Source organism: Pteropus medius, unplaced genomic scaffold (assembly GCF_902729225.1).
Source record: "Pteropus medius unplaced genomic scaffold, Ma_sr-lr_union100, whole genome shotgun sequence".
Taxonomy (NCBI): domain Eukaryota; kingdom Metazoa; phylum Chordata; class Mammalia; order Chiroptera; family Pteropodidae; genus Pteropus; species Pteropus medius.
In genome coordinates, this window is record NW_024354886.1 from 3,973,936 (window position 1) to 4,000,367 (window position 26,432).

Consider the following 26,432-nt stretch of genomic DNA (forward strand, 5'->3'; position numbering starts at 1 on the left):
GACTCGATATTCTACAATATAGTCTACATTACAGGATAAAAACAAAAAAGCTAGTCAAGAGAATGCACAGGGCATGCTATCAAACAATCAGATTATCAAAAAGTTATAAACAACACAGCACAAGGTTCGTTCATTCTGTCACTCCATTGACAATTATTTATTGTTGAGCACTGAAGGGATGCAACAGTGGAAAAGACAGATATAGAATTTAGATAAGAGGATGGCAAATGTAAATATATAATCATACTAGGGCACGATTAGAGCTACGAAAGGGAACATCAAAATGTTGAAGAACACATGGGAGAGAGCCCCAATCTAGACTTAGGAAAGAGTTAATTAGAAAAAGATTTTTTTTAAAAATGTATATAAAGGATGAATTTTTTTCCAATTGATAAATTAACAAAATGACAATATGTAATTTGGATATTCTATTTAAAAATTAATTTCTAAATCATACATTTGAAAGGAAAATAAAATTTAAAATGCCCCTTCTATAAGACTTTTGTTGAAAATATTATACTGAATTTTAAAACATATACATTTCAATTAAGAAAGTGTCAACTGTTAAAGACTGTATATTTCAGCTTTGTTGTATGGGGAAAACACATTCTCCAACAAGCAAATAGATGCCTTGTTTTCTATGCTGCTATGTAGTTTTCTTCGAGAGGTCTGTTGAGCTTTAGAAATAGAATCGCTATTTACATAACCCAGCCATTTGTATGCTGTTGTCTCTATCGATTTTTTTTTCCTTTTCAATTTTCAATTACAGTTGACATTCAATATTATTTATATTAGTTTCAGGTATACGGCATAGTGGTTAGTCATTTATATAATTTACAAAGCAATTCTCCTGATAAGTACTCACCTGGCACCCTACATAGTTATTATAACACTATTGACTAAATTCTCTATGCTATACTTTACAACCCTGTGACTACTTTGTAACTACCAACTTGTACTTAATCTCTTCACTTTTTTCAACCAGGCAACCAAACCCTCCTCCCAGATGGCAACCATCAGTTTGTTCTCTGTATCTATGAGTCTGTTTCTATTTTGTTTGTTCATTTATTTTGTTTTTTAGATTCCACATATAAGTGAAATCATATTGCATTTGTCTTTGTCTGTCTTACTCCATTCAGCACAATACCCTCTACGTTGACTCATGTTGTTGCAGACAGCAAGATTTCATTCTTTTTTATGACTGAGTAATATTCCATTGTATATATGTACCACCTCTTCCTTATCAAATCATCTATTAATGGACACCCAGGTTGCCTCCATATCTTGACTGTTGTAAATAATGCTACAATGAACGCATGGATGCACACATCCCTTTGAAGTAGTGCTTTGGGATTCTTTGGATAAATACCCGGAGTGGGATTACTAAATCCTTGTCTCTTGTTATGGCCTTTGTTTTAAAGTCTATTTTGTCTGGTTTAAGTATTGCTACCCAGTTTTTTTCCTCTCCTTTGGTTTGTTCCCATTTTCATGACATATCTTTTTCCACTCCTTTACTTTCAATCTGTGTGTGTCTTTTGAGCTGAAGTGAGTCTCTTGTAGGCAACATATGCAAGGGTCTTGTCTTTTCATCCATTCAGCCACCCTATGTCATTTGATTGGAGCATTTAATTCATTTAGATTTAAAGTAACCATTGATAGATATTTAGTTATTGGCATTTTAATATTCATATTTTTAACCATTTTTCTTCTTCTTCTTAAAGAAGTCCCTGTACCATTTCTTGTAATACTGGTTTGGTGTTGATGAACTCTTTTAGCTTTTTCTAGTCTGGGAAGCTCTATCTCTCCTTCAATTCTAAATGATTTCTTTGCTGGTTTCAGAAATCTTGGTTATAGGTCTTTGCTTTTCATCACTTTGAATATTTTATGCCAATCTCATCTGGCCTGCAAAATTTCTGTTGAGAAATCAGCTGACAGTCTTATGGGAGCTCCTTTGCAGGTAACTAACTGCCTTTCTCTTGCTGCTTTTAAGAGTCTGTCTTTACCTTTTGCCATTTTAATTGATGTGTCTTGGTGGGGGCCTCTTTGAGTTCATCTTGTTTGGGACTCTCTGCAATTCTTAGACTTGTATATCTATTTCCTTCATCAGCTTAGGGAAGTTTTCAGTCATTATTTCTTCAAATAAATTCTCAGTTCTTGCTTTTTCTCTCCTCCTCCTGGTACCCCTATTATGTGAATGTTGGTACACTTGATGATGTCCCAAAGGTCTCTTCAATTATTCATTTTTTAAAATTCTTTTTTCTTGTTGCTGTTCCAATTGAGTGTTTTCTGTTACCTTGTCTTCCAAATTGTTGATTCAATCCTCTACTTCATATAATCTGCTATTGATAACTTCTAGTGTATTCTTCATTTCTGTTTTGTCTTCATTTCTGACTGGTTCTTTTTTGATTTCTATGTCCCTTTTTATGCTTACTATCTCTTTGTTGAAGTTCTCACTAAGTTCTTCGAGTATCTTATAACCAGTGTTTTGAACTCTGTATTTGATAGATAGCTTGCTTTCATTTTGTTTAGTTCTTTTTCTGGAGTTTTCTCCTGATCTTTTATTTGGGAATGTTTCTTTGTCTCTCCCTTTTGTCTGCCTCCCTGTATTTATTTCTATGTATTAGGTAGGGCTGTTTTGTCTACCAGTCTTGGTCCTATGTGGCAGGTGTCCTGTGGGGCTCAGTGGCTCAGTCTCCCTAATCTCCTGAGCTGTGTGCTACAGGAGCGTCCCTTGTGTGAATTCTGTGTGCTCTCCTGTTGAGCCTTGATTGCTGTTGGCACATCAGTGGTGGAGTGGACCCTCAGGCTGACTGGCTTTGAGTATTGGCCACAATCACAGGGTAGGAGCTGCTGTGAGGGGGCTGACCCCATGAAGCAGGATTTGCCTCAGCAGGTTCTGGTGCCTGATGAGACCAACCTCTGGGTATGTCACTTGTGAAGCTAATTGGGGGGTGCTCTGTTGTAGTCTGAAGCCAGCCACCAGGTGTGGTGCAGGGCCTCTTAGGAAAGGCTCTAGTGCAGGCCAAGGTCAGATGTTACCTGTGATGAGCTCAGTGCTACCTGGTAAGAGCTACAAAGCAATCTGAGATTAGCAGCTACCTGTACTGGGCCTTGAGGTATGTGAGAGAGGTCGCTGTGAACTGAGGCCAGCTGCCACCAGTACCGGGCCTGGGACCACTCAGTAAAAGGGCATCCCAAGGCCTACCACTGCCTGCCGGCTGCCCATAAAATTCACTCACTGAAAGGGCCTCAGGAGGTATGTGAGTTGGGTGAGGAGGGGTCTCAGGGAGTCACCAATGTGGGGGGAGTGATGTTCACCAGGTTAATGTGGATTCAGATTTGGCCATGTGCGGGGAGGGCTCAACACAGGGACAATGGCAGCTGTCCCTCCAGCCCTTGCCCTGAAGTCATACAACTCAATTTCTCCCTGTATGTCTCTGATACCACTCAAGCCTCTGTTCCTTCACCACAGCCCAGGGTGAGTGCTTACAAGCGACTGAGTCTGTGCATGAGCCCTTTAAGAGAACGTCCTGGTTTCTAACAGCCTTCTGTCTCACCTGGACGGATGGAATCCCCTGATTTTCACAGCCAAACGTTACAGGGTCTCCTCCTGGCACTGGTGCTCTGGGCTCAAGAGCTTGATATGAGACTGGGACCCCTCACTCGTAATGGGGGAACCTCTGTAGCTGAGATACCTCTCCTGATTCTCAACTGCCAAACGTGGGTGTGGGACTAGCTCATTCGGCATCTCTGTCCCTTCTACCAGTTTCATCATGGTTTCTTCTCTATATCCTTAGTTATAGAACTTCTGTTCAGCTAGTCTTGAGATGCTTCTCCAGGTTGATCATTCTATAATTTAGTTGTGATTCTGATGTGGTCATGGAAGATGGCAAACACAACATTTATCTACTCTGTCATCTTGACTGGAATGCTAGGGAAAGATATCTTGTAGGACTCAAGCTATAAGCTAGGCCTTGAAGCTTTTTTACCTTTTCACACCAGCTAATCTGAGAAAAAGGGGGCATCTTATTGATCATCTGAGACAAAAACTGAATGGTATTTTATTAAAAGATGTGTAATTTATTTAGATTTAAAATGTGAGCCAGTGAAGACATCTACAAGGAACTTCACCAACTCTCTCCATTTCAGCAGACCTCTCTGATAAGGAAATAAATTGCAAATATAACTGTTAATACAGTTAACTCATCCATCTTTCCCCCAGACTCCTTCTCTTCCTCTATTACATATCTTGAGCACTCAGCCTATTTTCAAAGAATAAAAATATTGTATTTACCCAATCCAAACGGTTAGTAGACTTTCAAATAATAATCATAGCTCTAGATCAGTAAAATTGCGATTAGAAATAGATTTAGAGCCAAAAGAACTGGGATGTATGCAATTTTGTATGTGGTATTATACAATTCAGTTCCTCTTTCAACTTTAGTTTCCTTATCTGAAAAGTTCTAAGTAAGACTCAATGAAGAAAAATATAAACTCCCTGTTCTAAAAGAGCTTACAACCTAGAGGAAAAAAGATAAAGAATTACAAATACATGATGATAAAATGTGCTAAAAATGAAGGAGGGTAAGGAGGGGGCACTGAGAGCACAGCACTTCAGCTATGGTGGTGAGGAGAAAAGAGCTTCTGGTGAAGAGACCTTTGAAGGAAATAAAGGAGCCAGTCATGTGGATATGTGGAGAGAGTGCTCCAGGCCAACATGAGAAAACAGTGCAAATGGTCTACTGTGGATGTCTATATTCAAGGAAAAACAAAGGCCAAAGCAGCTGGAATGGAGAGAATGAGTGGAGTGTTAGGTGAGGTCAGAGAATGCACAGGAATACATCATATAGGATCTCTCAGAGCTTACCACACTGTATTATTTGATCATTTAAAGTATTCTACTCTCCTATTATGAGTCTCAAGTCTATCATGTTTATTTTATTTATTGTTATATTTCCCATAGACTAGTACTGTGCCTAGCAAAGGATGGGTATTTGAATATTTACTCACTGAAATCAGGTTAAAATGTAAGTGTAGAAACTCCCTTTACCTATTCAATATATTCGGCAACTTTTACATTGATATAAAAAAGCTAAACTTATTAGTTCCACAATCATTTTTGTAAGTGGAAGATTAAGGTGATTGATTAACTGTCCACTGGCTTTCACTAAAATAATAGCTGCTGACTGACCCTGTTGTAGGTCTTCTACTAGATCACAGTAGAATATAAGACCACGCTTCCGTTTCTCTCTTTAAGAACTAAGCAGAAATAAGGAGCTCAGGTGTAAGAAACCTCGGACGGGAACTTGTAAGATAAGGGGAAACATGACAGAAAATAGGAGGGGGAGACAATTTTCCACTTAATGCATGACAATTCAGTTTTCCTGAGATTTGAGGAAACAGTTTGCACTAAGATTCCAAAAACTCTTCATTGCCTACTAAGCTTGATCAGAGAACCACTATCCTTAAGAAAAGGCAACAATGTAGCAGCACAACAGTTGGAGCTTGCTCAAGGGGTGTGGCTCTAATACTGGCCAATTAAAATTTTTGGATTTCTATTGGTAACTAAATATTCGCAGCATGTATATGCACACATATGCCTCACCTATTGCCAAAAATTACCATCAAGAAGCCAACAAAAATGTCCAAATAATTTCCAGTCGTTTAAAAGATCTAGATATATCTTTACAAAAAATGTTGCCATCTGCACAACCACATCATATGGCAGTCAAGAACAACTGGGTATACCCATCTTTTAACTCCACATTTTCTAAACACCATCTCTAACTGTTAGATTCAGTTACTGTACATTGTTCCTGATGATCGAAACTCACTACCTATTATTGATCCTTCTCAAAAGTATAGTCTTACAAATGAAGTATGCAGGTTGCCTATTAACCAAGAAATTAAAAATTTAGTAAAAATTTGAATTGCATGATAAATGAAAAGTGCTAACTGAAACATAAAGACACAAATATACATAACACATGATTAAAAGGCAACTGCAAATATTAAAAGTAATTAGAGATTTTGTTAATTGGCACAGAAAATTCCGGTTCAAAATGATAGCCTGCTCTAAACCTACAGCCTATAGAACCACCCTAGCCACCTACAACATATCTGATTTGGCCTAAACAGTGGGTTTTTGTTTGTTTCATTTCAATGTGAATTTGAATGTTTTTAGAAAGCACAGGTATTCATTCTGTTTTACCACAGACCCTACCATTCCCAGTTGTGGCAGTGAGTCTCATTTATGTTATCTGTCTGGCCCTAAAGGTATATTTAATTTTCAAACCCTAATGTCTTTGGAAAACACTGAAATAACCATAATCCTGGACAAGCACTAATTTTTTTCAGTCATACAAACATCATAAAAAATAAACAATAAAATATTTTCCTAACGGCAACCTTAGGTTCACATCATTCTATTTTCAGAGAGTCTCTGGGACTGAAAACACTTCAGAAGTCAACCACCCCAATTTTTCATCATTTTACAGGGAAGTTAACTGAGGCCCAGAGAGGTAAAGTGACTTGTCCAAGGTCATACGACCAACTGGTAACTTTCAAAAATGTTTTGAATTTATTTCCCCTAAAGAGATTTTGATTTCATCAAGGGCAAAGACTAATGTTTCTGACTATTCTGAGCCTGTTCCAACACTCCACTCATCAAGTATTCAATAAATAGCTGAATACTTCCAAGAGATGAACTCAGTTCTTGTTTATAAATAATTAGAACCCAACTTACACAATGTTGTATGTCACTTATATCGCAATAAAGTTGGAAATAAATAAATACAGCTACAGTTAAGTAGAAAGAACTGTTTCCTGCTCAGGAGCCATGGTATTTGTTGAAAAATTAAGAAGAAATTCAACTTTGGTTCGGTATTCCTGAAGTTGATAGTTGATGGGCTTTCAAATGCATAAAGGAGACAAAGGCATTAAAATAGATAAAAGTTAACCTTTCAAACAGACGCTAGCCTTAAATAAAGTCCTTTTGCATAGGAAAAACTGATTCATAATCCAGTTCTATAATGCCTGATTAATACAGCATTTGCCTAGGTCGGCAAATCATCAATTTGTTAAATAAATCCAATGCACTGTACCTAAAATTTTGGCCTATAGCTTGGATCTGATTCAAATGTTTTCCAAAGTAATTCGCAAATACGCTACTTCAGCATTTCTTCCACATCTAGGCAGAATATCAAAACCATCACTCCTACAGCAGTAAAAATACACTGTAAGATATTATAATGATGATATGTTGTTCTACATTTATCCAAATCCATAACATGTAGAGCACCAAGAATGAACCTTAAGGTAACTATGGACTTTGGGTGATTATCATGTGTCAATGTAGGTTCATCCTTGGTAAAAAATGTGCCCTTCTGGGAGGGAGGTGTACTAATTCAGATACTGGGAAAGCTGTAGTAGAGAGCTTGTACGTGTACAAAACACCTGCTGAAATCTATCTTGTACTTACATGAATGCACATGTGTCTTGTACTCACACAGGTGTAACCCAAGCACATGAGAGCATGAATACCCCATTGGGTAACCCTTGCCAATGGGGCCAGGAGCCAGTGAATAAATGCTTCCTATCTGAGATGAATTCTGTATAGCTTCCTAGAAGATCCAGGCAGTTTTCAGCCCAGTTGCCCACAATGGTGACCAACTTAATAACATATCCTTGTATCAGCTTTCTCTCGTCCCTGTTTTATTTTCCCTAGTTCCCCACTACTGGTCTTGAGAATCTTGGCTCTGTTTTCCAGGAGGGTCCCAGGCTAAAATAATAGAGATGATCACAAATCTGGGAGAATTAGCACTATTCATCAGCTTTCTCAACGTGGGAGGCCCTCTCTTTGTCCAAGTGCAGAAATCCAATGCTGCAAGGATCAGCTATGAGATCTAGTATCATTTCTCACACACAAGTGAGATAAAAGAGGAGAAAGAACCTAAATGGAACCAGAGCACCATTACACTTCTTGATATAATAACGTAAAGGTGTCCCTTTAAAAGTTGGGAAAGGCAATTTGAGAACAAAAATCATATTCCAAACTCCCTATACTCTTATTCATTGAACTACTTGGCAAGGACTCACCAATAACTCTCCAAATAAAGTAAAACATGCCTGAAATGATGAAAATACATTGACCGCCCATAATATACATCTTCTGTATCTATCCCATTCCCCCAGAAGAATTGGATGATAGAAATAAAGAATCTTTTGAAGTTTGTGTACTGCTAAATGGGTTCAGAAATAGAAAATGGGCTGCTAATCTTCATCCCCTGGCTGAGGAAGACAAATGCAAAAGATTTACTCACACATCATTGAATTCCTCCAGAGACCTTGCAGGTGTAAAAACATCCAACAGACCAATCACCTACAGGAAAACATAAATATCAAACAGTAAATAAGTACTGAACTTAATGTGGTACCCATCAGGTCTTAATATTTTAATATGAATTAATTCCAACTCCCACTATCTCAGTTCAATAACATCCCCAAATCATATGCATACTTAATAAAATAACTACATCTTATTTTCTACCTGAATTATGCTTTTGTTTTTACTTGTTAATATCACATCTCATAAAAGCCTATTTTACTGTTAAAAATCATCAACTCCTTAGAATTTGGTTACACATAGCCATTAGTTTATACAGAAGCAAAAAATTTTTGAGCTCTTGACTTATATATGCACTAATAGTCTATGATTAACAAACAGAAAAAAGTCATACATCTACAGTTGTTATTATAGTATCTTTTTTAAAATGTATTATTATTCCATGAAAAATTTCCATATTATTATATAGTCTTCAAAATTGACATTTTTAAAGCCCCAAAATATTCTCTCAGTATATCCTTGGTATTACTCTTATAACATTCTTTTTTTTTTTTTTTGAGAATTTTTTTAAGAGTTTATTTGGGCCAAAACTGACAACACACTGGGGAGTAAGATCTCGAATGCTCCCATAATATTCTTAATATTAAGATAATTTTCTTAATCATTATCAGGCATTTAGATAAGACTAAATTATTTTGAAAGCTATCTTTACACAAGGATAAAGCAAAGAGCTACTTAATACTCAGTAATCCATGGTCTTTGAGTAGTTTTTCTGGTTATGGATTTATACTGTAATCCACATATACTTCACACCCTCCATTTCTCCTAAAACCCAGACTATTCAATTCTACAAAGTTAGGCACTGAGAAGGCAAACAACTATAATTCACTTGTAACAGGTCCAGCCAGATTTAAGGGAGTCTGGAAAAGAAACAAACGAAAGCTAAAAGGCCTTCGTGAAAACTGACCCAGGACTGTTGCCTCATTAGCATGCTGCTCTAACCAACCAAGTTAAATTAATAGCTCTAATGGTAAAACATACCAATGCTCCAAACATTATCATGAAAAAGCACTTCTAATTAGAATGTTACTCCTCTCATCCAAATACCAGACTTTTAAAAGTGATTTCAATTATTTAGTCTGAACCAAAAAGAAAAATAAACCAAAAGAAACTCTTGGAATTCAAGAATAGCTTTTTCAAGTCTTTGCATTTTATTCCAAAGGAAAGGTAGTTAGTTACCCATTAGATCCTTACCCAGATAACTGTTTAAAAGAAAACCAAACTTACCTATAATTGCACTACCTATTATAACTATCATTAACATTTTGATATATTTCCTTTGGTTTTTTCCAAAGTACATAAATTAAATTGGGGTTATACTACGCATAACCCCAATTTATATAAATAGATTTATATCCCGCCTTGTCACTTAACATATGATTATTCTTATGTCCTTATTTTTCAATAATATGCTCTATTATTTGTATATATGTACCATAATTAACTAATTTCCTATCTTTGGACATTTAAGGAACACTGCATGTGTGTGTGTATATATATATATATATAACTTTTTTACATTATTTCGATTGTGATTGTGAAAAATCATCCTCCGATCAAAATAAAATTAAACCACTAGAAATCAGATTTACACAGGATTATTCATGCAATAGACACTTTGAAGACAGTAAAGCAAGTTCAAAACATTTTCAAGTAAATGCCCCAATTTCAATTTAACACACGACAGGCATTTTGGAACAACTGTAAGTTTGATCCATGAGCTTTTATATCTTTTTCAATTCCAATAACCCCAGCACTTGGAATAGTGACCAGCTTACAGTAGTTCAATTAATATTTGTTAAATAAATGAAATAAAGGTATCTTCTCTGAATCTCATTCTCTTCATATGAATGAAATGGAAATATCGTTATTTATTTTCACAGTATTGTAGGGAAGATTAGTGGTTATCGCACCCTTGGAGTTTTATAAAGAATTACAAAATAAAAACCACAGAAACAAACTATTCAAAGCAGCTACTTCCAGTAACAAAATTTGAGATATAAAGCTACACTAAATTATTCAAATGATTAATTTTGAAAAAGCATGACTGCATGAAGCACAAGTAACTAATCTAGAAAAAATTGAGCAAAGCATATTAGTAAATACCCTATCAAATTTTAATTTCCTTAAATGTGACACATTTTGAGATTAAAACTACCCATGTTATATCTAAGTATTTTAAATTTTTTGTGGGCTTTTACAAAATGTCCTTTTTCTCTACTAATCATATTTTATGGAGTATTACTAATAAGGAAAATACTGTAAAAACAATTTTCCCAGCATTAAAAAGATCTGGGGAATATTTTAGGAATATTCCATAATCTATTCATTTCTCATTTCTTAAATGGAAATTTCCTTTTAACTTGTCACATTTTAGCCTATTTTCTTACTCTTTCCGCCATTATATGATACCTAAAAGTAGCCCAGAAATCAAATTTTTAGAAAACAAATTTACAAAAATAATCAACAAATAATCAACAAATATCTCTGGTGATTGTCCTACAATGTTCCAGAGGCTGACACAAAGAGGTAATACATTTTTATTAAATTAGCACAAAAAATAAATACTTTAACTCAGTAATCAATCAAAGACAATATTTAATGTACTTAACACAAGCAAACCAAAACAATCACTTGGTCTACCAAGGTGAAGTTAAATATAAGGCTCCAGAATAAAATTTATGAAAGGATTACCTTAATCATTTTTTAATTTCAAATGTACAGATACCCAGGTCCTTAACTGGGCAGTCTTTGTAGGACCTACCCAGACAGCTAAAGGATGCAGCTGGCAGGCTGCTTCCCTTAATCCTTCCTTAGAGCAGGTGTTAATGAGACCTCGGTCGCAAGTTCAGTGAAAAATAGACCAGCTAACCTCGTTCAGAGAATAACTCTTACAGTCACAGAAGACATCCCCCAGCTTCTGTTACTCATCTGATAAATGTGTACCTGTCATTCACTGTCACTAATAAAAGAAATAAGATGAACTACGAATTGTGGGTCAGATGTACTTTTGTGTAAAAGAACACTTGTGCATTCTGGCATCTTAAAAATTCTTTTTGTTATCAATATTCACTTAAAATTTTCAATAGTTTTAAGCTGTTGCTATTGCTGTTGTCTTTGGCGATCTGGCGGCTAGCTAAAACTTGGTTGGTGGCCCAAAGCAGTGATAAAAAAAAAAAAAGAGGAAGAGGGGAATAAAGAAAGGAATTCCTTTTAAAATCCTCATTAAGCTTACTTGGAAGTCTCCTGTTCTTTACCAAGGAAAACCATTTCTACATTTTAAGCATCTAACAATTGTTTGTAGACTAGGCTGAAATTCAGAAAATTTTCCACATTGAGTCAAAAAGTCTTTTGTCCCCTTCCCATTCCCCCTTCAAACATCTGCAACACAATAGAGAACTATGAAACATTCAGACATGTGCCTTCTTTTGTTCAAACAACAAATCGCCAATACCTAAATACAGGTGACCCTGTACATTAATACTGCTAAAACCTAAATATTTTAATATAAAAAAGAATAGACTACTACTAAGCAAGTTGCTTATGAAACAATTTATGTAAATCAAAACCTTGTTTTTCTAATAACGTCAGTCCTCTTTTTAAAAGGAGTCTTGTAACCTTTCCTAAATTAGCAAAATTGTATCCATCACTGTGGCCTCCTCATTTCTACAAATACAAGAATAGCCCAAATGTAACCAGCCTGATATCATATAAGACAGATTTCAAAGTATCTCATTACGGAAAATTAAAGCAATAAGGTTGTTGCTTATGATCACTAGAAAAGCTAAGGCATGGATTCAGATAACCCAAAATAATTTTTGCCCTAAACGCTGGCTTACTTTATATATAAAGAAAAGCAAAACAATAAAGTATAGCACTGGTAACCTTCTAAACCAGATGTTCTTAAATTAGTGTAGGCAACATCAGCGGGATCCCAGGGCCTCCTGGAGATGCTTTGGGCTTCTATAAATGTTTGGCTTGCATTCCATTTTCAAAGTATTCTTTACATTTAAAAAGCTAATGACAATGTCTCTGTCACATTTATTAATGTGTAATGAGAAACAGCATAAACACTCAACCGTGTTAAAAACCAAATGTAAATGTTATCAGTTAAGCTGCCAAGCCATCTTGATTTTATGCAGACCTTGGAATAAAGCTTCTCTTGCTAGCTTTTCCACATTATCTCAGCTTCTTGTAAACATGTCACTGATTACAAAGTCTGCAGCTCTGCACCGAATTTTTTAAAAACTCAGGTTTGCACATGGATGCTCACATTAAATTATACCTAGGAAGAGAGGTTACCTGTAGAAAACAGAATTTTCTCAATAGTATGCAGTTAAAATAAAACATGAAAACAAATAAGAAGGTGCAGCTGTGATTACAACAGCATTCATAATCCAATGGCAAATATGTCTCATTGCTGTCAATTTTGAAGAAATGTATACTTTGTGAAATAAATGAATATGAATAAAGTAGCTCTTATCTGTGATTTTTTCTTACTAGAAACCAAAAAGTTCAATTATTAAAACAGAAAAGATCTAAATAGCCAAGTAATAAATTTAGAATTTGAAGTTTTGTACACAGTAACAATCAATAGGGTCAAATGACTCTAAAATCTCTACGGTCATTGTTTCTACAATATTGCAAATTTTACAGTTCCTTTCATACAGCAATCATATACATTCTTTTTAACCTGATTTTGAAATTCAGGAAAATAAGTGTCCTCAGTTGTATTTTTTCATTTGCATTTAATATGCCAATCGCATCCATTGATTTACCATATTAGAACGTCTAAGCATTCCTTACAGGATGGCATTGTTCCCAAATTTCCAAATTGATAGAAAAGAAAAAGTTTTATTTAACTTAAACAATGTCTTTGTCATATTTATTAAAATACCCAAATCTAGAAAATGCTTTTTTGAAGATTAAAAAGAAAAAATATAATATTAAATTATATATAAAATAATAGCCATCTTTGATAGAACTTTCAGTGAGCCTAAGGCGCTCTTCCTCAAACTTCTCCACTGAAATAACGCATAATAATAAACAGCATGGAATCACATATTCTGATAAGATAGCCATAAGGAAACCCAGTAAAGAATATAAAACTTCTTTGTAATATTTCCTTTTAAAAATCCTTGTGAATTTTGTTATACCTCATAATATATCTTTTTATTTTAAAAAAATTAACACTTTCCGTCTAAAAATCTTTTTGAGTAAAACTCGAAATCCAGGAAGATGTACCAATTTCACTCCAAGGCTTTAAGTAACTACCTTACATAACACAGTGGCCACTAAAACCCTAGTACAAGAAGCATGATCCAAAGTTTGATGTGCTCTAATGTAGTTCCATTTACAGTAATTAAAACACATTTTTTCCCAGTCTATTCCAGAGCAGAATTTATTCTTCCTTGAATGAGTAACTTACATTTTCATGTTTCATATGTTTAAGTAACCGCAGTTCTCTGTAGGTCCTTTTGGCATGAATAATGGACTGAAATGGTCTGGATAGCTTCTTCACTGCCACACGTAACCCAGTTTTTGTGTCAAAAGCAGCACTAAGGGAAAAAAAAAAAACATTAATAACCCATCATTAAATACGCTTTGAACACCTCAAAATTAGTATTTACAAGGCTCATTTCCAAATCAAACAGGTCTATAACAAAATACAAAAAAAGCATAAAGATAAAAACTAAAATGACCAATAATCCCATTTTCCAAAGAAATCTTTCGTTATTATTTTTGGTGTTGCCTTTCTAGTCTTTTTTTCTATGCATCTAAATCAGGGGTCAGCAAACTTTTCTGTGAATGGCCAGACAGTAAATACTTTAGACTCAACTCTGTGGTCGTAGCTATAAGGTAGCCAGATAATAAATTTAAAAATGAATGTGGCTGTGTTCCAATAACACAAAAATAGACAGCTACCTCATCTAGATGAGCCAACGGATTGATACACAAAGCTAGATTCTGTCTTCTCTGCCTAAGCCTCACTGTTACTTTGCCACCGTATGCTGCCTGATCAGAGTAGAGGCCTTGGAAACCAGCGCATTTTCAGGATGAGTTGGCACAAAAATTTCTTGAGCACCTACAAAGTATCTACCACGTTTTAGAAACTGAGATTCAGTCGGGAACAAGTCCCTCTCTCCTTCCTTCTCTTCCTCTCTGTCAGGGGAAAGAAAGAAAGGGAAAGAGAAGAATAATAAAATAATTTCAAATAGTGTAAATGTTATCAATAAATAAAATAGGATATTAAGATAAAGAGATAAGAAAGCCAACAGAGTGATGCTACTTTATCCAGGTTGTCTAAGGAAGTACATTTGAGCTGAGACAACTGATGATGAGAAAGTAGCAACCACATAATGAAATAGGGGAAAAGTTTCAAACAGAAGAAAAAATAATGATATTAACATTTAGTGAGTCTTTACTGCATACCAGCAACTGTTCTATATCCTTTACATTAATTTTTAAAATTAACTCTTTTAATTCCCAACATCCCTATGAAGTAAGTACTATTATCATTCCCCCATTTACAAATGAGGAAACTGAAGCACAGAGGTTAAATAACTTGCTCACCGTCACAAAGCTAGAAAGTGGCAGAGCAGGAAGTCTGAACCCAGAGCTCATGCTATTAACCACTTTGCTATGCTGTCTCTCAGAGGAGCAAGCACAAAGGGGAAAAGAAACAGAGGTAGAAAAAATATGGCATGCTGGAGTGAAAGAAAGATGGCCTGTGAAGGTGGAGCACAGGGAGCAAGCAGAATAGAAAAGAATGAGGTCAGAGATGTAGGCAGAAGCTAGACCATGTAGGACATCCACAGCAACAAGCTTAACGTGTATTTTAATTATTTTGAGAGACTAGGCTTATTCCATCATGCTTCATTCTCCTGTTTATCTCAGTCAGTTATGGGCATCCAAGACTCTCAGATCATCTATTATCACCAAACTCTTTCCCATATGACTGACTTACTCCTGAAATTCCCTACCTTCACTCCCAAATCCTTGTTCTTCAACTCTCAATTTGTGATAAATTCTTATAAACCTTCAATCCTTTTTCTGAACCTTCCCTCCATTTCTTTGCTTTAATTGAAAGGAAGCTGTACTTCTCTTATAGCCCTGCCATTTGAGGGCATTCTCTCTCATATCCCAGGCACCTCATGGCTAGCAGGTGGGGTGGATGTCCGCCTTGCCAAGCATTACCACTTCCAGACCATCCCTCCCTTTGTATAAATAAAAGTCCCTGCTCACAGTCACCTCTCTCTCTGCCTCTGTTACCCACTGACCTGGAATTTTCCATCAATTGTCACAAAGTTAGTTCCTATCTCAAAGTCTCTCTCCACTCCCAACGTGTCATCATTCTTGGCAACTTCATCCAGGTGGAGAGCACATTCAAAATCCTGGTCTCTCAGTTTCCTGACCTCTCCAGGAAACTCCACCTCATCCAGCTGCCTCCATGGTCACACCCTGCACCTCTATCACCACCAATAACTGTCCTGCCTACTAAATTTTGAATGCCAGCACTCGTTTTTCATCATCAACCTCCTATGTATTTTAGTTAATTCTAGTTTATTTATTCCCTGACTACGATAATTCATTGGCCTTCTCATCATTGCTTATTTTTATCCTTTAACCCTCTTTGGTCTTCAATTCGCTTCTTGCCTGGCTTAGACAGTAGTCTAAGCGCCCTTGTACCTCTCTCTTGTACCTAAGCTCTTTTGTCTGTCTCAGTCTGTCTCTCTCACCTCCCCGCTTCCCTCCCTCCCTCTCTACCTTCCCTCACCCTCTCTCCTTCGAAGCTTTTCTTCCTCTCTGTCTCTCTGATGTACTCACGTGGATAAAGTCTAACCTTGGGTGATCTTAACTATTTAATTCTCCATGCCTGAATCCAAAAACTAACTGTGGTTGAAGAGAAAGAATGCACAATCATATAGATTAGTTTCATTCTTAATTTCTGAGCTTAACCTCAAATAAGGCGGTCAATGCTGCCACTTTTTTCTTAGTAAGTTCATTTTCCTACTCAAAGTCATCATTTAATACCATCTCTCTCCTTAAACCTCAGTTCATCCTCCTTTCTCAGGAGTTGCCCTTGCCTTCATTGAGAAAATAGAAACCATCAAAGAGAAGTTACATGTGCCTACCACTACTAAATCTATAAACCCATCTGCACTGGACCCATCTTCTCTGCTTTCTCTCTTGCTATAAGTCTTATAAAAACCCAAGACTTCAATATATGCTTCAGAGCCATCCTCTCTTATCTTTACAAAGACTTAACCCCTTTGTTCCCTTTCTCTTCTATCACACCATTTTCTCCCTATCTAAGGGATCATTCTCATCAGCATAAATATGCTCTAGTCATTTCCCATCTTCAACAAACAAAATTTCCCTTGACAACTCTCCCTCAGTTAAAATTCTCCAGTGGGTCTCAAAGTACAGTTCCTAGACCAGCAGACTTGGTATCACCTGGGAACTTATAAGAAATGCAAATTCTCAGCTGCCACCCCAGGCCGCCTGAATCAGAAACTCTGAAGTGGGTCTAGTAATCTGTAATTTATCAAGCCCCCCACATAATTCTAAAACACATTGGAGTTTGAGAACCACTAATCAATACCTCTGCTATTCTATGGACCAGCAGCATTGTTATTATCCAGGAGCTCTTTAGAAATACATGAACGCGAGCCCTAGTAAAATCTACATTCTGACAAGATCTCCAGGTAATTCATATACATCTTAAGGTTTGAGAAAGCACACAATATTTTCTCGGCTCCCATTCTTTCCTCAGTCTACTCCACTGCTCTTCTTGGGGTCATTAATGACCTGTTATCAAATCCAATGGCTACTTTTCTGGATTAGCAACTGACATGGTTACCACTTTTCCAGTTACCACTTTCCCTTTCTCTAAACATTCTCCATCTTAGAGTCCACATCAGCACACTCTACTGGTTTTCTATGACTTCTACAGCAGCTACATCTCTGTTTCTACTGCATGTGGTTCCTCCACTCAAGCTCTGTATGTTGGAGTCCTTCCAGGCATGGTGCTGGGCCCTCTTCTCTTCTCTCTCCCACATTCTCCTTCTAGATGACCTCATCCATACCCCAACTTTAAACTAAATGCCATCTATATATTGAAAACTCCCAAAGCTTATATCTGTCACTGAAATCTCTTCCTAGAGCAAGGAATGCCATCAAGTTTCTAGCTGACCTACTTGTGACTTTAGTGTGCAAGTTCAATACAGTAAGGAAAAAATAAGAAGTCTACTTGAGCTGCCCGTCCAAGCCATTAGAAGGCATTCTCTATGCCAATAATAAAGTACATATTTTTATCTCTATTTTACTTCTGTATCTATTAAGTAAAAGTCAGGCTAAGATTAATCAGTACCCTACAGACTCTAATAATCACAATTTCTTAGTACTATATATTGATTTATAATCCAGCAGGATACTTAAATAAGGGCTGGAGCTTTAGTATTAGACTATCTGGATTTTAATTAGTAGCTGTATAATCTTGAGAAAGTTAATTAAATTCTCTTAGCCTCATATATAAAATATGAATAATGTTTATATCTAACCTGTAGGATATGTGTTAGAATTAAATGTGAAAAATTTTGTAGCAGGTTTAACAAAGGGTCTGGCCCATGGTAAAGCCCAGTTTTAGACATTACTAATGCCTACCTTTCCCACACATTCTAAGCATCATGAGGGCAGGAAGTATCTTCTGTTTTATTTCCTACTGTATTACACAGGACTCAGCATAATGCCTGGCACATGATACAGTCTCAATAAATGCTTAACAAAGTATAAAACATTATTTTACAACAGAGTTATATGAAATATGGGGGGAAAACCATCAACTTTTCATTTGGCTCTCAATTTTTATAATTTCAATAGCATCTAACAAGAAACAGATATTAATGTTAACAACTTATATTTATTAACTGCTTATTATTGCTAGGCACTATTTTTAGATCTTTACATGAATGAACATCTTTAATTATCATGACTTTATGAGAAGACATTATTATTATTTCCATTTTACAGATGAGAGAACAAAGGCACAAAGAGGTTAAGTAGTGTGTCCAGGGTATAGACAGAAAATAGGAGAGCTAGGATTGAAATCCAAGTGGTGTGTTTCAAGCGTGAACTCTTAACCATTATACCATAATGGAAAAGCAAGTTCAACTTGTTTAATAGTTCAGTCTATTTTAAACATGTTCTAATTATATGAACTCTGTTTTTTAAAAAAAAAAAAAAATGCTTCCTGTTACAATTAATAACATTTCATAAATACAAGTTTTTTCCTGTAATATGAAATTGAACTCAGAGTAGTATTAATGAAAAGTACTTTATAAGAAATAGCTCTTACTTTCTATGTATTACTCTATTAAGGAGAAGTTTTCAATCCCTACAGTTCTACTACTCCCTGTGAATCTAAAACATTAAAGGAGTCAGTGATATGGTATCTCACAAATACCAAAATATCACTTCCTAAGTATTTACTGAAATTATCTACTTCCTGAGATTCTTTGTGGATATAAAAGAAGCATAAAATATAGTTCCTGATATCATAGAACTTACCATCTAACTGGGATGATGAAACATATATAAATGCAAAGAATGCCCAATACTCCAGTGCAACTATATATAGAGACCATTTTCAAAAATGTTAGATTCAAAAATATATAAAGTAGGTTTAAAATATATAAGGGGTTCAAAATATATAAATATTCATTGCAGCCTGTTTACAAGAACAAACCCAGAAACTACCTTAACATCAAATAGGGGAGAGTTTAAATTATGGTACATTCTCATGTATCATATAATATAGCCATCAACAAGAATCTCCACATACTAATATGTACATGTTATATTATTTGTGGTAAAGAAAACAAGTTTCAGAAGAATGATCTTATCTATGGGGAAAAAATGTGTACTCATACATATATACATATATATGCAGAGAAGAAATGTCTACTATACTCAAACTTTTAATGGATTTGCTTTTTGATTTATCTTCTGAGCTTAAATCTTTTAATCTGATTTTATAAAAATGAGCTTACATTTTTTAATAAGGGCATTAGTAAGGTTAGAAGCAGAAGTCATCTGTATTGTTCTGTTACCCTAAAACAAGAGACTCTAATTAAACCACTATTAACAATTATATTTCCTTCAAATAATATTCACAGGGCTATATTCATAATATACAAATAAATTTGTATCTTCCATCCCTAAACCATAAGCATTTTCCATTTTACTAAACAAACATTAACAATAATTTCACTAAATATCTGTACTACAATCTATTCAATCCTTCTCTTATTGATGGGCATTATAGTCATTTCATTCATTCACACACACACACACAAATAATATAATTACTACTACATTGGACATCTTAATTCATACTTCTTCTTCCATAACTGAATGATTTCCTTAGAATAGACTATTTTTACTTCAAAGGACATATACTCCCTACTTTTATCTTTTTATTTTTTTCACACACGCCCACTTTTAAAAACATATTTGACTTACAAAAGAGAACAAGCTGGAATTGTTCAGAGAAACTGCTCTCAGCATATTAGTAATTGCTATAGCAAAAGCTGCTGAAGCAAGGAATATAGGATCCATTCCCGCCTCTACCTCTTTTAGCAATTAACTGCTCAAACCTAGCCTTCTGTTTCTATCACTAATCAAAGCAATATTTGGAGAGAGGAGAAATCATGTATCTAATTGTAAACTGATCATTGCAATTACCAAAAGCAGAAATTCCTAATAATTTTTTTAAAAACCAAATCACCTGATAAACCAATTAAAAAGAAGGAAACCAACTGAGAAGAAATTCAAATAGTTGAATATCTGATTATGCCACGTGTTATTTAGGAAATGTTTTAACACTTATACTAATAACTTTATGAGACAGTTCTATTTACTTTCCAAACTAAGAAACTAATGGCCACAAACATTAACAATTCCCCCAAGGTCGTATAACTCACACAGCGGGATTCAAACCCGGATCTGTCTAATTCCAATGCTTACTCTTTTCCCAGGACATCAAGCTACCAGGAATAAGGACAACCCGAGGACCAGTTATCAGTTTTGCCTTTATTATAATGATTCACTTAGTAGTATTATCAGTTGGGAAGATTCCTATTAAATCACATTTTTAAAACTACAACTACAAATAAAACCTTGTTTTCATAAACAACATACAATGGAATTATCTTTATGATGATCAGGTTCTCCAAACTAAAATTCAGAACACACTACTTTATAAGATTTTCCCCAATTATAAATTCACTTGAGGTCTTTCAAAGTTATAAAGTTAATTCACATTTTATAAAATCATTGTTAGGGTAAAAAAATAAAGGAATAAATATAAAATTCATTAAAAGCAGTTATTATAATATTAGGATGTCATTGTCACTCATCTACTGTTGACCATGAATCTAGTATCTAGGACACGATAATTTTCACTAAGGAAAATTAAATGTTTCACTACACATTCATACTTGCCTCCCCCCATAACTGGCTGAAAAAAAAGCTTACCAGATTCTTAATACATTCTAATATATTTTGTTTAACTTCTAAATTTATTTACATACTCCACCCTGCTTTATTCCGTAATGAATTAAAGCAGCCTGGAAATATATATACACAACTTGACATAATAGTAATTGATTAAAGGTAAGTAAGATAAGAAATTCTACATGGGTGAGGTTAGCACACAAATGTTTATCAGGAGGTCCTTTGTGATAAGAGGTGGGTCACAAATTTGGCTTTGAGTTTACTAGAGCCATCACAAAAAAAGAACACAACCAGTGAAGACGTAAGTCACAGGAACCATACAATAAAAACAAACCAGGTACTCAGGAGAACTAAAGAGTAATTACTTCTATAGTAAAACTGGAGAAAAGTTCCTCCTGTGTATGTTTATGAAGGAGACACTGTATAATGTGGTAAAAATGTCCTACCAAGATCCTTACACAAACATCATAGTGTCAGATGATTCTTTTCTTAGAGCATCCATTAGTAGATTTTAATAAAGCCAAAATACAATTCATTATTAGCAAAGGAGAGGAGGAGAGTACAAAACAGCATGGTATGCTGTTCTCTGACAGACTTAATCTAAAAGGAAATCTTAAGAATATTTAGAAAAATACATAACAAGCTCCATATTCCTTAGACAATCCTCCAACGATGATTTCCATTAATTGAGCTTTAGGTAGGTAGAGACATAGGGCCTTTGTGTTTATGCTCCATGACTGGCACCTGGCTGGCAGATTTTCTATGTTGCAAGGTAAAGGCAGATCAATACGCTTTAACAGCTGAGTTGGTAGGTAGAGGAAAGGAGACGACCTATTAAAAAAAAAAAAGATGATGTGCTGCCTAACCTGAACAAGAGCCCACAATCACACAACATGAGAGTATAAATGACTATGACTACGGGAGAATTTTCCTAAAATAGAAAAAAAAAAAAAGTGGGGGGTTTCCCCAACAGAATGAAGAATGGGCAAGTCTCTGAGTAATTTGTGGGGATCATAAGTGATTTTACAATTTCTTTCAATGGTCATAGATGACTTCTCTAATCCCCAAATGATGTTATTAAGGAAAAAAATGGGCCCTCAATAATGGTTAAGAAGACAAACACAATTAACATCGTTAAAATGGCCATATTATCCAAAGCAATCTATAGATTCAATGCAATCAAAACACCAATGGCATTTTTCACAGAACTAGAACAAATAATCCTAAAATTTATATGGAACCATTAAAGACCCCAAATAGCCACGGCAGTCTTGAGAGAGAAGAACAAAGTTGGTGGTATCACACTCCCTGATTTCAAACTATATTACAAGGCTATAATAAAGAGTATAGTATATAGGTTAATAGAACAGAATAGAGAGAGCCCAGAAATAAATCCACACCTACATGGTCATTTCATCTATGATGAAGGAGGCAAGAATATATAGTGAGATAAAAACAGTCTAATCAATAAATGATGTTGGGAAAACTGGACAGATACATGCAAAAAAAATGAAACTAGACAGCCTTCTTACACTACATACAAAAATAAATTCAAAACGCATTAAAGACTTAAATGTAAGACCCAAAACCATAAAGCTCCAAGAAGAAAACAGGCAGCAAACTCTCTGACACTGCTCTTAGTAATATTTTTCTGATATATCTCCTTGGGCAAAAGAAACAAAAAAAATTTTAAAAATAGGACTACATCAAACTAAAAAGTTTTTGCACGGCAAAGGCAACCATCAACAAAACGAAAAGAAAACTCACTGAATGGGAGAAGATATTCACCTATAATACATCTGATAAAGGGTTAATATCCAAAATTTATAGAGAACTCATACAATTCAACATCAAAAAAAAAATCCCAATTAAAAAATGGGCAAAGGACCTGAATAGGCATTTCTTCAAAGAGGACATTCGGATGGCCAATAGACATATAAAGCTGCTCAATGTCACTAACCATCAGAGAAATGCAAATTAAAACCACAGAGATATCACCTCACACCTCTCAGAATGGCGTTCATCAATAAATCAAAAAACAAGTGTTCGTGAGGATGTGGAGAAAAAGGAACCTTTGTGTACTGTTGGTGGGACTGCAAATTGGTATAGCCGCTATGGAAAACAGTTTGAAAGTTCTTCAAAAAATCAGAAATGATTACCTTATTATCCAGCAATTCCACTTCTGGGTAGTTATCCAAAGAAAACCAAACACTAATACAAAAAGATATATGCACCCCTATGTTCACTACAATGCTATTTACAATAGCCAAGATATGGAAGTAACCTAAATGTCCATTAAAAGAAGACTGAATAAAGAAGAAGTGGTACGCATACATAATAAAATGTTTCTCAGCCATAAAAAAAAATAAAATCTTCCATTTGCAACAACATGGTTGGACCTAGAGGGTATTATGCTAAGTGAAATATGTCAGACAGAGAATGACAAATACCATATGATTTCACTTATATGTGGAATCTAAGGAACAATACAAACAAAATGAAAACAGACTCATAGATACTGAGAACAAACTGGTGATTGCCAGATGAGAGAGGAGTGTTGGGAGGCTGGGTGAAAAAGATGAAGGGATTAAGAAGTACAAATTGGTAGTTACAAAATAGTCATAGAGATGTGAAGTACAGCATAGGGAATACAGCCAATAATATTGTAATAACTGTATAGTGCCAGGTGGGTACTAATCGGAGGATCACTTCATAAACTATATAAATGTCTAACCACTGTGCTGTACACCTGAAACCAACATAAAATAATACTGAATGTCAATTCTGATCGAAAAATAAAAATTAAAAAAAGACAAACACAATTTTATGTATTTATGGAAATTAATGGAAATATTTACTCTTATACAGATCACGTAATTAGAGGGTTTTTTCCCAACTGAATTCATGCTAATTGATAATGACTTTCAATATGTCCTTCTAAATAACTAAGTAATTCAGACTACTAACTTGGCACTTTACCTATAATACTTGATAAAAATTTCAATAAATACCATACTGGAAATATGTTTTCAGCACACACATCCCTCTACTACAGAAACCTATTTTTTTCTTCCTTCTAAATTCAGACACATGTAAGTTATCACTAGAGTTTTGATGCCTATGCTCTGCCCCTCCATTTTGGAAATAACATCATAAAATGTTGGAAATAACATCATAAAAATAAAGGCAACTTTATGCAAAACCTAAAACTCAAATTTTAATTAAGGAACCTCAAAAGAATATTCTTCAGAGTAGAATGAGATTTAAAATTGACTTTAAAAATTCATAACATTTGAAATATTGTGAGCTTTCAATATCTTCACTAACTCTCAAATACTTTGTTTTAATGTCTATATAACATTGATTTTTTAAAAATCACAAAATTATTCAACTATTTGCACTACATATATATGTAGTATTTTTTTAAACAAAATTTAGTTTCTTACAATAACATTTTCATATTTATGGAAAGAACATCAGATGTTATGAATAGAATTGTTACAAGTGTGTACAATGCAACCAATCCCCAGCTTTTCAGTTTCTAAAACTTCCTCAAAGAGGTTTAAAACATAGATATGTGAAAAATCTTATCAACAGATAAGTAGCCCAAATGAAAAAAGAATCATTAAATTGATCATTTACCTTGACTTGCAGAACTTATAGTTCAAGAACTTTTATGCAAATTTAGTATTTTCATGAAAATCTCATTCAGATAGGAAAATATATTTGTGACAGGATTTATTAGGGACATTAGCCATGGGGCAGGGACTCTAGGAATGGCAACACACATGCTAGATAAACACCATTCCTGATCTGGTTCAATTCCTGCTGCAAAAGCTTCTAAATTACTGAAGCGAAATGTTTTTCACAACTGCTACAGTTTTTACTAAGCTGATGAAAACTAATAGTCAAACAATGACACACGATCTAAAAATTTTAGACACACAGTCTAAAAATCTAAACCATTTGCGATTAAAATGTAAAATGCAATTAATCTTCAGTTGCTGCAAGCTCCATTTGAAAAAAGAAAGATTTTCTATTTCTTCACTGCAGCTTTAAAAGCTAGTTGTGTCAGTTAACATATTTCTTTGATTACAAATGTGAAGTGATATATCTGCATCAAGAGCAATGGTTATCCCATATTGATTGCAAAAATATTACATGTGGATTATTTCCTCTTTTTAAAGAGATTATTTTCCAAAGCCTCATTACAATGTTGTCACCAAAGGCACATCTTCTTTACTTTCATGTGTTTGCAAATTTCAATAACAAATGTTTTTGAAGTTATCATTAAATAATTTTTAACTCCTTTCAAGCAAATCTGAAATATTAAATAGACTGCCCATATATTACATTGTAACTATTTATACTACCATCAGTCAACTTGCCTCATTGCTACAAATAAAAGACTATTAAAGGAACAATGTTTCTAGGCTTCATATCCAGAAAAGCACCCTACAAATACATGGTATGAACATGACTACAGAATTACCTAACAGTATTAATGTGTCTTTACAACTTTTGGGTTTTGCTCAGTCTGTGATTCTCCATCTTACATGACATGCACATATATATATATATATATTTTTTTTTTTACAGTAACACTTAGTGTATTGGTTATCTAATGCAAGATGTTGGCCAGGGCTACAGTAATCTGAGGGCTTGACTGAGGTTGGAAGATTCATTTCCAAGATGGCTCACTAACATGGTGTTGGCGGGTCTCGGTTCTTCACAATGTAGACCTCTCCAAAGGGCTGCTTCAGTGTCTTCTCAACACAGCAGCTTCCCCTAAAGCAGTAGTTCTCAATGGAGGGCAATTTCATCCTCCAGGGGAGATGTCTGACAATGCATTTTTGGCTATCGCTACTGGTGGCGTGGGGTGGGGGTGGGGCGGGGGGGTGCTACTGACATCTAGCAGGTAGAGACCAGGGATACTGCTAAACATCCTTCAAAACAAAGAATTATCTGGCCCAAAATGTCAATAGTACCGAGGCTGAGACAGTGCCCCAGACAAATGATCTCAGAGAAAGAGAAAGAGCAAGATAGGGGTCTACAATGTCTTTTATGACATACCCTCAGAAGTCACACTCCATCATTTCTGCCACATTCTATACATTAGAGAAGTGAGTCACTAAGTACAGCCTTCACTCAAGGGGAGGAGAATTAAGCTCAACCTTTAGAAGGGAGGAATATCAAATAATTTTTAAATCACTGCACTTAGCAACTTGATTTTTTAAATCAAAATACTGGAATTTTCAAGATATCTCACTAACTTTGGGGAATACTAGATAAGAATCTTTTTACTGCTCTAGAAAAATGTGAAATTACATCTAACAAAGCTACTTTTGCATCCTAGTGAATGGTCTGTTTGCAGTATTTTGATGAACTGATCTCCAAAAATTCTATTAAACATAAACATATGCAGTATGATATAGAGAAAAGTAAACAACTAGTGAAAAGATTTACATTCTAGTGTTGGTTCTGGCACTTTCTAGCAGGTGATCTTGGCCAA

The 26,432-nt window shown here is 35.0% G+C and overlaps 1 protein-coding gene across 4 annotated transcripts in view; it reads right to left on the reverse strand.

The window, feature by feature from the left end:
- MAPK14 (mitogen-activated protein kinase 14) overlaps window positions 1-26,432 on the reverse strand; it is a 67,948-nt gene that overhangs the window by 31,038 nt on the left and 10,478 nt on the right. For all 4 annotated transcript variants that reach the window (XM_039856333.1, XM_039856332.1, XM_039856334.1 and 1 more), the window contains 2 exons: window positions 13,833-13,962; window positions 8,322-8,380 (listed from right to left, as the gene is read on the reverse strand). In XM_039856333.1, the coding sequence (XP_039712267.1) occupies window positions 8,322-8,380; window positions 13,833-13,962 (189 nt within the window). The remainder of the gene's footprint in view (window positions 1-8,321; window positions 8,381-13,832; window positions 13,963-26,432) is intronic.